Source organism: Primulina eburnea, chromosome 13, assembly GCF_022965805.1.
Source record: "Primulina eburnea isolate SZY01 chromosome 13, ASM2296580v1, whole genome shotgun sequence".
NCBI lineage: Eukaryota > Viridiplantae > Streptophyta > Magnoliopsida > Lamiales > Gesneriaceae > Primulina > Primulina eburnea.
The window spans coordinates 29,984,919-29,997,717 of record NC_133113.1 but is presented as its reverse complement, the minus strand read 5'-3'; the positions used below and the strand labels follow the sequence as shown (position 1 = coordinate 29,997,717).

At 36.8% G+C, this 12,799-nt stretch overlaps 3 protein-coding genes across 3 annotated transcripts; 2 read left to right on the top strand and 1 right to left on the bottom strand.

Moving 5' to 3' along the window:
- Window positions 1–62: 62 nt before the first annotated feature.
- Window positions 63–3,517, bottom strand: LOC140809857 (uncharacterized). The gene is made up of 4 exons (XM_073167615.1): window positions 2,194–3,517; window positions 711–1,826; window positions 229–505; window positions 63–113 (listed from the first exon to the last, which is right to left on the bottom strand). The coding sequence occupies exons 1-2, from the start codon at window positions 3,308–3,310 to the stop codon at window positions 811–813; spliced, it is 2,133 nt and encodes a 710-aa protein (XP_073023716.1). The 5' UTR covers window positions 3,311–3,517; the 3' UTR covers window positions 63–113; window positions 229–505; window positions 711–810.
- A 1,326-nt stretch (window positions 3,518–4,843) lies between these two features.
- Window positions 4,844–6,609, top strand: LOC140809858 (cytochrome P450 86A1-like). Its single transcript, XM_073167616.1, is given in 2 exon segments — window positions 4,844–5,866; window positions 5,868–6,609. Coding segments are annotated over 2 exon segments (1,551 nt in total). The 5' UTR covers window positions 4,844–4,855; the 3' UTR covers window positions 6,408–6,609.
- An 803-nt stretch (window positions 6,610–7,412) lies between these two features.
- On the top strand, window positions 7,413–10,055 carry LOC140809778 (chloroplast stem-loop binding protein of 41 kDa b, chloroplastic-like). The gene is made up of 11 exons (XM_073167501.1): window positions 7,413–7,579; window positions 7,719–7,763; window positions 7,943–8,077; window positions 8,202–8,288; window positions 8,370–8,460; window positions 8,616–8,670; window positions 8,759–8,819; window positions 9,097–9,318; window positions 9,413–9,529; window positions 9,602–9,691; window positions 9,784–10,055. The coding sequence occupies exons 1-11, from the start codon at window positions 7,493–7,495 to the stop codon at window positions 9,961–9,963; spliced, it is 1,170 nt and encodes a 389-aa protein (XP_073023602.1). The 5' UTR covers window positions 7,413–7,492; the 3' UTR covers window positions 9,964–10,055.
- Window positions 10,056–12,799: the final 2,744 nt, after the last annotated feature.

The window sequence follows — 12,799 nt, the reverse complement described above, 5'->3', positions numbered from 1 at the left end:
ATACTGTTTTCTGAACCTTGGTTTTCTCTCTGATCTTCATAGCTTCTTGAATCATTACTATTACCGTGTGTAACTACTTCTTTTGTAACATTTTCTTGATCCTCTGTCAATTCCTGGTTGCATTATCACATGCATGCATGAAGTAAGAGATACTGATGTAATTATTATTATTATTATTTTTATCAAAAGTACAAAGTAATGGAATCTGTAATGACCTTAAACAAATACCTCTTCAGTAGATAGTGATGGATTTGGGCCGTTGACATAATTTATATGTCGTGCTTCAATACTTTTCCGCGAGACTTCAGCATTCTTGTTGAGAGATCTGAGTCCAGTTTCCTCTGGCTGCAACAACTCTGCAAGTTCATCACTCCCCGATATCTGTGAGCCACCACTTTCAACCCCATTAGAGTTCAGGCCATTTAATTCAAGAGTTTCTTGATTATCGACCGACGCAGGTGTCCTCACCTTCCACGGTAGACATTCCAGAAGCTTCAGATGATTCCTGCTATGTAGAAGTCATTAATTAATTTAATCATTACATTAGTTTCAGAAGCAGAGAAAAGGGTACGGTATCATTGTATCTCATGTCATTAAAAAACTTCACTCTTTTTTTAATGGTTTTTAGAAAGTTATAGCCTGAAAAAGTAGTTATGCAAGATGATCAATCTATTAGCTTCAGGAGAAGTTATTTTTTTTCCATTACAAACCTGTGAAATTTCGATGTCTGCACCAGCTTGTGGAAGAGCCACTGAGTGCTCTGTCATAGGTGTTGAGTTTCTGGAGGTAACTGGACTCAATAATTCTCCATTATGCGTGACGGGATTGCTGAATCTCCTCAGTGTCTTGATCAACAATTGACAAACTACTCTGATCCAATGAAAATGTTGGTTGTAATACAGAGTTGGGAGACAATGAGCTTGGGATTTCAGTAATTTGTTGCACCCCAAGATTTTCCGTCAGATTTAATGTTTGAGGATCATTAGAATCTATGGTAACCTGAAAAATGCTAACTTCAGCATACCGTTGCCCACCTTCATTACTGTGGATTTCTTCGAGAATCTCTCCGGTCTCAGGTGGTGCAGAAATATTCATCATTTCCCCGTGATCTATCATGGATTCAGTCACAAGACTATTCTCATACTCGTGAATTCTTGAAATTTCAATTTCTGTAATGTCTTGTTCACTATCATCATTTACTTCTCTTGATAATAATTCACCCTCCACTCCTGACAGGTAGGATGAACCTTCCCAAAAGTCGTGGCCGCATCTAGTTATCTCTTTATCCATGTCAACATCATATGTTGAAACATCCTCACCTTGGGATGAGATGTTCTCGTTGATTGTTAGAGGAGGAGAACTAATTTCTGACACTTCGACCTGCATATCCGAAGCAATAGAGAAGGAAGGAGTGTGATGTGGCACAATCTTACCTGCGTAATAAAAGTGATCGTCCAAGCTACTCTTATCAGAAATATAAGCTCCATAATTCAGATTGTGTCCTATCCGGTCAGTGTTATCCTTTGCTTCTATATCATTGTTTCTTCGAGCCATAGAAGAAAGAGATTTTAATATTGCTCCTTTATCTATTTTAAAGTATGGCTCATTCTCTTGTGATGAAGATGATGAACTCGGCATGGTGCTTGAATTGTCATCTCGTATCGATCCTTCATGTGCTCTGTCAATATCTTCTTGGGGATGATCACCATTCTCGTATACTTGAATGACCTCTTTGATGTGATCATCTGCATTATTAGATATCGACTCAGGTTCGATCACTTGAGGTGATTCTGACTCTGTTTCTTTTGTCTTGTTAGTTTCATTACCTGTTATCAGATTAATTTATTTCTGTAAGAAATAATCCATTAAAATGAAGTGAAAATACAAGAGGGAATATTATGGATGATTGTTGTTGCACAAGCATGGATTGAGATGCACCAAGTAAGCTAGCTAATCATGTAATGCTGTTGGCCTACAGACTGCGCAAGTAAAACTCTACACAATAGACTCTACCAGCATCTATCTTGTATCTATCCTTGCTTTACAAAAATAATTAACCATATTGTCAAAAAATTACATGACATGGTTACATAACTAGTTTACGCAGTTTGTCTCAAACCGTATGGCATAATATGTCCCGTTAGCTGTCGAAAACATCAGCATCATAATAAGGAAACATAAAGCAAGACATACATGTGCAAAATTTCTGGTTGCAAAAAGGGTTTCCCAGGTTGGAGACCTGATACTCTTTTGAACAATTCTTTTGCCTGAAACCAAAATCCTGGAATGATGATGTTCCTTCTAGTCTATTCTGTTTCTTTTTTGAAGGCAAGAAAGCCCCTAAGCTGAAGCTCTCATGCCTGCAAAACATCACATCGTTTTGGTTAGCAGGCATGAACTCTTGCTGGAAGCTGTCACCTGTGAGGTCCGGTTTTTCCTCGTGTGGATCGTATGGAAGATCAAAGGGGTTGCGCATTGGTATCATAACGGATGGTGCCGAACCAGGTACTGGAGAAATCTGACCACTACCATTACTAGAAAATATGGAGGTATCATCGTGTTTGGGAATAACAAGGGAAGAAAGATTTGCAGTTGCATGATCATTTCTATCCATGTTCATCAGCGTTCTCCTAACTTGAAGAGACAGCAGTTTTCGCGCCCTACGCCTTGCAATCATGCTCTCTAGTCGCTTCGTTCTTTCAATGTCAACATCAATTACACTTTTCTGATCACCGCTATTCCATTTCCTATTCTCTTCTTGACCTTCATCTTCCAACCTCCCTAAACGTGTAAATCTTTTAGGCCCTTCACCTGTGATACCCTTCGTAAATGAAGAATCCATCTCAATCTCTCGAATCTCTATTGGGCTTTCTTCAATCAGTGCCTTTTTGTCAACCATATCATGATTGAAACTCGTTGAGAAAACCTCGTTTTTCTCTTCCATGTTGCATTGACTATCATTATTCTCTTCCACATTGATATGTTGAGCCCGTCTTCGTCTCACAGATCGGGCATGTTTTAATGATCTCTTGATCTCTGCAGAGCTTGTATTACCAGGCTCATCCTCTTTGTTTTTATTTCCATTTTCAATACTGAAAAAGATTCTGAGAATGATGGCTGTACAGACAAGAATGGGGAAACTATACAGCAAAAACCAGAAAACCGACGGGAATGACATGTACAGGAGAAATAAGCATAGCAAAGGAAATGAAATAAACGGATATTCTATCAAGAATGCAACACAAATTCTTGATGAAAATCTTAATAGCTTCCCTAGATAAACTTGAACGTCATATGCATCGACACCCATATTTATTTACGAAAGTGTTTACTAACTTTGTAAGCTATTTCTTATCTACACGGCTTCATGATCCTGATGTCGAAATCAAGATTCACCGAAAAAGAAAGAAAAAGAAAAACATGAAATAGAAGATAAAATATGATATGATTTTTCTGGAGCAGATGGAATAGTGAAATTCTAAATTTTCAGCTCCCTCCAAAGAAATGTTAATTATTTTATATATGCTTTCTATATTTGTCTCTATACGTTTTTGGCACGAGTTCAGTTGATCCTGTATTTAAGGGCTGTGTTTTACACAGCTCTCCAATTTCCTTTCCCCCTTTTTTGGCAGGCGACGGCAACCAGCAGATGGAGAAATTTAGGGGCAACACTCATTTCCCTTTGCATTTATCACCTTTCCCCCTTCTATATTTTGCCTTACCTCATGTTTTCATATAAAAAAAGAGAAATGTAGTTAAAAATCGATTTTTTATTTTAAAAAATCGGTTCATCGTTGATTTTTTCGTTCTTTTGCAAAACTAAATCGAGCGAACTTGAAAGGTACATTTTAAATTTTCTTATACCTTGGTTTGGAATTTTTAAAAATTTAATTTGCTTCAATATATTAGTTTGGTTCTTGTATAAAATTTTGATTGGTTCTACTGAATCCTCTCATTTACGTGGGTTTATGTCTACTTTGTAGATGGTTGATTGTAAATAATTATTATTGATCATTTGATTTACTTGTGAATTGCAATTGATTACACTCTATGATTTTCGAAAATAAAAAATAAATAAATCTATCTGACTTATATGATCATAATTCTAATATATGTATATTATTGAATTCTTCTGTCATTTATAGATGTAAGACAAGTGTTTTGTTTTTGTTTTTCATTTTTAAAAAAATGTTTTTCGGTTTTCGGACTCGTTCTTGAGTTAGTAATGGTTTGGTTTCTAAATTTTATCTTAATTTGATGGTTAAGATTAGTGTCAAATTCGTGTGATGAAGTTTCTTCAGCCTTCAAATTTACGACATTTGGTTTGAGTTAAGATTTCTGTGACAAAAACAAAATTTCTCAACTGGAATTAACTGCTTCCAACTAACTACACTTTGTCCCAATGTATAGGAAATAGAAGGAATTGCCCATTTCTCAAGCAAATGCCAATCTATACAATGTCAGCATAGGTATAGCCAAAGAACAATGCCGAATCTATGACGTTCGCCTATGTTCTCATAATATTTCTGTCGATTGAACTGCAGATTTATTCAAATGGAAATGGAAGGAATATTAATCATATTCCCCTAAATCTTGATCCCGATTAATATATATCGATAAAATTTCACTATTTATAACCGGTAAATAAATGAGAAAAAAGGAAAAAGTGTTGCCTGGCTTTCCCTTTCTTTATGAATTTTTTTTTGAAAAAAAGTACTAGTCACTATTCAAACCAACCTCTAATACTAATTTTCCTATAAAAATTTTCCCAACAACTCTCTCCTAATTCTCTATTGACATCAGATATATATAGAAACCGAGTATCAACCTCACCTATCGCATTCACTAGAAGAACATGGACACTCTATTACTTTTCTTCTGCTTTGCAGCGGTGATATCAGCTTATGGCTTATGGTTTTGGCCGCTAGCACGAAAACTCACCGGCCCGAAGGCGTGGCCAGTTGTCGGTAGCCTTCCGCATCTGTTCATCAATCGGAGTCGAATCCACGACTGGATAGCTGGAAACCTCCTTTCTACAGGCAGCGCCGCCACGTATCAAACATGCACCATAGCCATCCCGTTCTTGGCTAGGAAACAAGGGTTCTACACGGTCACATGTCACCCGAAGAACATAGAACACATTCTTCGGACCCGGTTCTATAACTATCCGAAAGGCCCTACTTGGCAAACCGCCTTTCATGATCTTTTGGGACAAGGGATATTCAACAGTGATGGTGACACATGGCTGCTGCAGCGAAAAACTGCCGCTCTTGAGTTTACTACAAGGACTCTTCGCCAAGCGATGGCTCGTTGGGTGAACCGAACAATACGAACCCGTTTTTGGGTTATCTTGGAGAAGGCCGCTAAAAATCACACACCAGTGGATTTGCAAGATTTGTTGCTTCGTTTAACGTTTGATAATATATGTGGGCTTACTTTTGGGAAGGACCCTGAAACGTTGTCAATTGAAATGCCTGAGAATCCATTTGCAATTGCGTTTGATTCTGCAACCGAAGCAACTCTGCAGAGGCTACTCTACCCTGGTTTTTTATGGAGATTGAAGAAAATTCTTGATGTGGGATCTGAAAAGAGGTTGAGGAGAAGCCTAAATATTGTGGAAAATTACATGACAGAAGCACTTGATGCACGAAAACAAAATCCATCAGATGATCTTTTGTCCCGTTTCATGAAGAAGAGAGATATTGATGGTAGCCTCTTCTCAAACTCGGTACTCAAACGGATAGCCTTAAACTTTGTTCTTGCGGGCCGCGACACATCCTCGGTGGCTCTAAGTTGGTTCTTCTGGCTCGTAATGAACACACCCCGTGTCGAAGAAAAGATCATAAAGGAGATCTTGAATGTTCTGCCAAAAAGCCAGAGGCAAAGACACCCAGAAATGGATTGAAGACCCGCTGACATTTGATGAAGCAGACCAACTAGTTTACCTAAAGGCAGCACTAGCCGAGACTCTCCGTTTGTACCCTTCCGTGCCTGAAGACTTCAAATACGTTGTCTCAGATGACATTTTACCCGATGGGACGGAGTTACCTGCTGGTTCAACGGTGACATATTCAATATACTCCATGGGGAGGATGAAGAATATTTGGGGTGACGATTGCATGGAGTTCAAACCGGAGAGGTGGCTATCAGAGAGCGGAGACCATTTCGAACCGGCCAAGGATACCTACAAGTTTGTGGCATTTAATGGTGGACCTAGGACTTGTTTAGGGAAGGAGTTGGCTTATCTGCAGATGAAGTCTGTGGCATCAGCCGTTCTCCTCCGGTACCGGCTGTCATTAGTTCCGGGCCACCGGGTCGAGCAGAAGATGTCTCTGACTTTATTCATGAAGAATGGGCTCAAAGTTTACCTGAAGCCACGTGAATTACCGGTGATAGTGTCTGTGTGAGGGTGATTATGTATATGCATTGGGTGTGAGGGTTGCCATAGCTTTGCAGTAGACACAATGAAAGGGTCATCTGCATACGTGAAGAGTGGTCTTTTCTGTTTTGGCGTTCACTTATAATTTGTATTGTTGTAATTTGTTCAATCAGTCTACTGATACAAAACTATTCGCTCATTCAATACACATTCTAGATTTATAGTTGATTGATGTTTTCAACAAAATATAAATGTCATCTATATTATAATGTTTGTATTATTACAGTTGGTTCTGTAATATAAGTTTGAACATTTTCATCAAAATGAATTTGGTGAAAATGGCAAAAATTTGTGTGAGACGGTCTCACGGATCGTATTTTGTGAAACAGATTTCTTATTTGGGTTATCTATGAAAAATATTACTTTTTATTGTGAATATCGGTATGATTGATCTGTCTCACAGATAAATATTCGTGAGACCGTCAAGAGACCTACTTTTATCAAATACAGTGCAAGCATGTTTAAAAAACAAAAAACTTTAATCGAGATATGAACCGTGAGAAAGTTTTTATTTTGTTCGGAATGGAGGGAAAGTTGGTTATATTATCAAGTAATGACCCATTTTCCTACATTCTTTTAGATGGTTGGTCCAATTAAAATTTTGCAAGACTCCCATGGTCTTCTCCAAGCTTACTTTTCTTTGTTTGAGGCCCATGTATTACTTCAAAATTACTATGCAGATAAACTCACAGACAAACTCGGCCATTCAAACTAAACTGGACAAACTTTGTAAGTCAATCTCGTCCGATTAGTGTAATTTATTATAAATAAATATGACAGTGGTATGTTATAAATTATAATGTCATCCATGTCAATAATAAATGTCATATTAATATTTTTTTTATTTAAAAAGAAATAAAAATAATTGGTTGAATTTAATATTTATGAATCAAATAGTTTAATTGCATAATTTAACATGTTCATGTATGCTATAAAATCTTAATTAAAGGGAAGTGTGGATACAAATACCTGTCTTATCCAATCCAAAACACAGCGAAAGGGAAGAATGGCAATCCAACGGCCTTTCACCATTCCTCTCTTCGTTATTGGAGCATGGCCACGTTCACACTTCTCAGACCCTGCTTCCAAATTTATTCTACGCAAAAAGCCAAGCCAGATTTGTATTCATTTTCAAAATCTGTAAGAGTGTATTCTAATATCACAATGATAATATTGTTGTCCCATTTTTATACAGATATTTTCTGTTCATTACACTATGTTTCTTTGATTTTTTATTTTTTTGAATTTTCTGAGTTAATTTGCTTGTTTGTTGATTCAGCTGGGGCAATGCTCAACTTCAAGGTTCGGGAGTGTTGGGCATCAGGTAAATTTACATTTCGTATTTGAATTTCTATTTTATTTTTTTAAATAAAAAAGAGTATTTTGGGGGGAAATTTATTGTATATTTTAGAATTTTATGACGAGCTCGCCAAATCTATGTGGAATGTTGGGAAAATGGTTGGTTATTTGTTAAGAAGATTAAATAATCAGACATATTTGCAGTATAAGAAGAAACAATGGCAGTCCAAAGGAGCATTGTGCGTTACCGCATCAAGTTCCAAGAAAATTCTTATAATGGGAGGCACAAGATTCATTGGTATTTTTTTGTCCAGGCTCCTTCTCCAAGAGGGCCACCAGGTTTAATCAAACACTTTCCCAAGTCTTTTTTTTAATTCCCATTCATGTTATATCCATAATTTGAGTCTGTTTTGCTCAAAATTTTGTCTACAAAAAGATTTACAAGCACTTGTATCTATTGCAGGTTACTCTATTCACCAGAGGAAAAGCACCTGTTGCCTCGCAGTTACCTGGTGAATCAGACGCGGACTTTAACAATTTTGCATCCGAGGTATGTTTTGTTCTGTACGACACTTGATGATACACGAGTGTGGGATATAGGAGGAGCTCTCAAAAGTTTTTCCTTTTGTAGATCTTGCACTTGAAGGGAGACAGAATGGACTTTGAATTCGTAAAGAGCAGCCTTTCGGCGGAAAGATTTGATGTTGTATATGATATCAATGGTGCGCATGAGATCTTTGAATGTTTCCTTTATATCCCATACAGCAAGTTTTTTTTTTTTTTTTGGTTTTTGGTTGAAGTGCCTTCTTTTTAAGTTCATGATCGGATGCTTAAGAAAAATGATTTACCCGGAAAAATTGTTCCTTCGGTTTCTCAGGTCGTGAAGCAAATGAAGTGGAACCAATTTTAGACGCTTTACCAAACCTCGAACAGTAAATCTTTACACCAGCTTTACTTTTGTGGTTTTGTCATAGTATGTATCACAGATATGATTACTTTTCTGGTTCGACTCATTCCTAGGTACATTTACTGCTCTTCAGCCGGAGTGTACCTCAAAACTGATTATCTACCACATTTTGAGGTCAGCATTAATATATATAATATAAATCTTGGAGTTGGTTCAAGTGTCCACGAGCAAGAGCCCTACGCAAAACTGTAACAAGAAACTGGGATGTTTTTCCCGGTTGGAATCTGAGAAATAATTGAGTTTACTACCGTTTGCTAGGCATGTAATTCTTGAAAATATTGTGAAATGGGGAATTTAGTCCAAAATTTCCTTGACAAGCATCGTCTGTCTGCGCGTCATTATCTCTTTTCTATGTATCTATTCTGAACTGTTCTTGATGTTATAATTGAAGACTGATGCAGTTGATCCAAAGAGCAGACACAAGGGCAAGCTAGAGACGGAGAGCTTATTAAAATCGCGGGGCGTAAATTGGACTTCTATAAGGCCAGTCTACATTTATGGACCGTTGAACTATAATCCAGTTGAAGAGTGGTTCTTCCATCGATTGAAAGCTGGTAGGCCAATACCAATTCCCAATTCAGGAATGCAGGTCACACAACTTGGCCATGTGAAGGTTGGCAAAAATCACATCAAATTTGACCCAAAAAAAGAGCGAAGATAAATCGTTCCAAAAATGAGTATTTATGTCGCTCGACAACTACTTACAGGATCTTGCTGTTGCTTTTCTTCGAGTTCTTGGCAATGAAAAAGCAAGTGAAGAGGTTTTCAACATCTCTGGAGAAAAATACGTTACTTTCGATGGATTAGCAAGAGCATGCGCCAAGGTAAAATTCTTCATATCAAAATAGATCAAGACACTATCAAGAAATTTGATTTCCATGCATTTCTGGAAACAGGCTGGTGGATTCCCAGAACCTGAGATTATTCACTACAACCCCAAGGGGTTTGATTTTGGTAAAAAGAAAGCTTTTCCATTCCGCGACCAGGTATTCTGATCATACTGATAATCTTAATCTGTCGAACACTTATTGATTTGAAGCATACTTAAAATCTTGGTTTCATGATAATGTTAATGCAGCATTTCTTCGCGTCGGTTGAAAAGGCGAAGATCGTGCTGGGATTTGTACCGGAATACGATCTAGTTGAAGGTCTTACAGATTCCTACAACCTGGATTTTGGTAGGGGGACATTCAGGAAAACAGCAGATTTCTCAACAGATGATATTATCCTAGGAAAGAGCCTTAGCCTTGTTGCTTAGACATCGAGCCAACTCAATCTGGATACTTTTCTCGATATCTAGCTCATAAAATCTACTTATATATGAAAACTATAATTTTTTCTTTTGAAAAAGTCTCCCACTTTGTATAATCTTTGCGACAATTTCAGACATCCATCCCATTAAGCATTTCTTTGAAAACTACCACAAAGCCATGGTTAATTTTGTCTCCATGCTATTTGTTTTATGTACCCCCATGTTGTTGCAAAAATTAATCATTAAATAAAGACTTGCATGATTTGGCCATTGAATATGTGGAATGTGAGGGTCCGTGCCCTTAATTAATATTTAATTACCAAACAATAATGATTAATTGGTGTAAATAACGAAAACAAGTTTAAAATGTTCATTTGGGCCTACATAAATTTCAGCATGAACTCTCCGTAAGTAAAACATCTCAAAATTTTCAAAACACAACATCAATATATGCTCGAAAATAGCATCAAGTTCACAATCATCTAAACAAATATCATACAGTCGCACTAGTCAGGACTAGACACAACATATCACAAATAAAATCCAAAACAATATAGAAACGTCACCATACAGCTACACGAGACATCTCCCCGGCAAATGTATCAAACTAGTATAATATATAGATATTTGGGAACTCTGGCACAAATATCACTCGCTGACGTTCCACCAGACGCATCAAATTCCCTGGAATGACCTGTTATGACATCAAAAACAACCACAACATAAAAAGAAAACAGGGATTGGACCACAGTACGACAAACCAGTAAAATTACGACATATATAAAAGACATGTAATAATACCAAATAAATGCAATGACATAGATGAATGAATGGTAATAATGGAACAACGGATACCAAATGGAGTCCAAACGAATAGCATCACCAACAGTAACAGTGGCCACCTGTGCCAGGAATGCAGCATCAAATCGCCGCTCGTCCATGCACGTAGCATCGGGAATACGAGTAGCTAAGTCGCTCGTCCCTAGCTGTCATCTGAGAATGTGGCTAATCTTAACCTACTCGTCCCTCTGATGACTCAATATATCTCAACAGAAGCAACATAAATCGCCGTCAAATGAGTCAAGACTCAATATGTTATACTAATACAATTTATGCATGAATGATACAATTTATGCATGAATGCAACAGAATAAATATTCAAGACACATAATAGCAAACAACATCTACTGAATATTTTTCCACACCAATATAAGCGTCATAATGATATAGGTTTGAGCGTACATCAACTATAACTTACAATACCACAGTAATTTCTGAAGAATTTCCTGATGAACTCGTCCAAAGATATAACCTACCATATAAATTCGCTATATACTTCAATATACTGCATTCCAACTCAATAATACAATTTAAATCGGCTCGGTTAAAATTCAAATTTCGTGCAGCCTATAAAACTCGTTTAGAATCTGAAATTTCAAGCTTAATACCTCAATAATCAAAAGCTTAAACGCACGATAGTGATCTCATAGAGGCGGTTCGCCGGAAATGACGTCGGAATCACCGTTCACGGTCAGAAAACAAGCTAGATAACAGGAAAAGCTTAATATTTTACTTATATAAACTATCCACAAAGAATGACTAAGAATCGAAGCCAAAATCTTACGTAAAATCAGATCAAAGTTCACATGCACAGTTGCTGGAAAACAAACGATCGAGCTCAATAAATTCCGATTCATGGCAGGAAAGAGTCTAATAGATTGGATGAAGAATATTGCTAAGATGCTGCACTATTAATCCGGCCGCTGGCGACTTGCACGATTGCTGCAGAAAGAGGAGAGAAGCGACGGGTTCTTGGAATGGAAGAGATTTCTGTTTTCTCTGCTGATAAGCTATACACAAAATAGGTTGGATAAATATTAATTGAAAATAGGCCGGGCCTATATATTTATTAGGCCTCACATAAGAAGTTTGTTAATTCTCTCGAGTGCATTTGAAAATACTCAATATACTTGGAGAGAGTTATTTTCAAAAATTTAGTTTGATCAAAATTATTGTTTAAATCTTTCCCGATTATATTTGATTTTTATTGCTGTTTGCTGAGGTGCTAGCTAATTTGTGAAGTATAGGAAGCTTTGTCAACAAAATTAGTTATTTCCTTTTACGCCCACAGATGAGATGGATTTAATGGTTTCCTAACCGTTGTTAAAACAGGACGAACACATTGGGATTCTTACGCTGTTAGATTCTTGTTATCATTTCATAAAGGTAGCATCGTGGTTGATTCAGATATTAGGTATATTTTGTTTAACATAAAATGTACAAAAGATGTAAAACGTTGTGCCTATTATATTTAAATGTTGTCTCAAATGTTATGACACAAAGTGACAACACGCAGCGAAATAATATGACATACAGCTAAATAACTTAAACCAAAATAACTCATGATTAATTGTGCACAGGTATAAACACTTGCGCGGTGTCTCAGATCAAAATAATAACTAGAAAATCAATTTCAGTTTACAAAAATCATCACTAGTGATTTAATCTGAAACCAATTTTCTCAATAAGTTGAGAAAATAAATTACTTTCTAAAACAAACAATCAGAATAAAACTTATTCAAGAAAGCAAAAAAACGGTGCCAAAAACTGAAGTAACAAAATGTGATCTTCAGCCAACATTTCCAAGCGTGTTGTCTACAGATGTCTCCAACAATCAGGGCAACACATGAAACAACACTATTCAAAACAGCAATGTCCTTGAGAATTATTTTTCTCTAAAAACCACGGCGTGCAAGAGTGCAAAAGTAAGCAGCCACCGAATCTCCAAACTTCAGTCAAAAACGATTATTATTGATTCAATGTTGACGTAAATATTTCAACA

Bases quoted from the DNA above. Each gene is read 5' to 3' on its own strand.
- LOC140809778 (XM_073167501.1), top strand. From the start codon at position 7,493: ATGGCCACGTTCACACTTCTCAGACCCTGCTTCCAAATTTATTCTACG. The intron at 7,580-7,718 runs GTAAGAGTGTAT...TTGTTGATTCAG, and splicing joins TGTATTCATTTTCAAAATCT to CTGGGGCAATGCTCAACTTC. The intron at 8,820-9,096 runs GTCAGCATTAAT...TTATAATTGAAG, and splicing joins ATTATCTACCACATTTTGAG to ACTGATGCAGTTGATCCAAA.
- LOC140809857 (XM_073167615.1), bottom strand. From the start codon at position 3,310: ATGGGTGTCGATGCATATGACGTTCAAGTTTATCTAGGGAAGCTATTA. The intron at 1,827-2,193 runs GTATGTCTTGCT...ATCTGATAACAG, and splicing joins CAACCAGAAATTTTGCACAT to GTAATGAAACTAACAAGACA.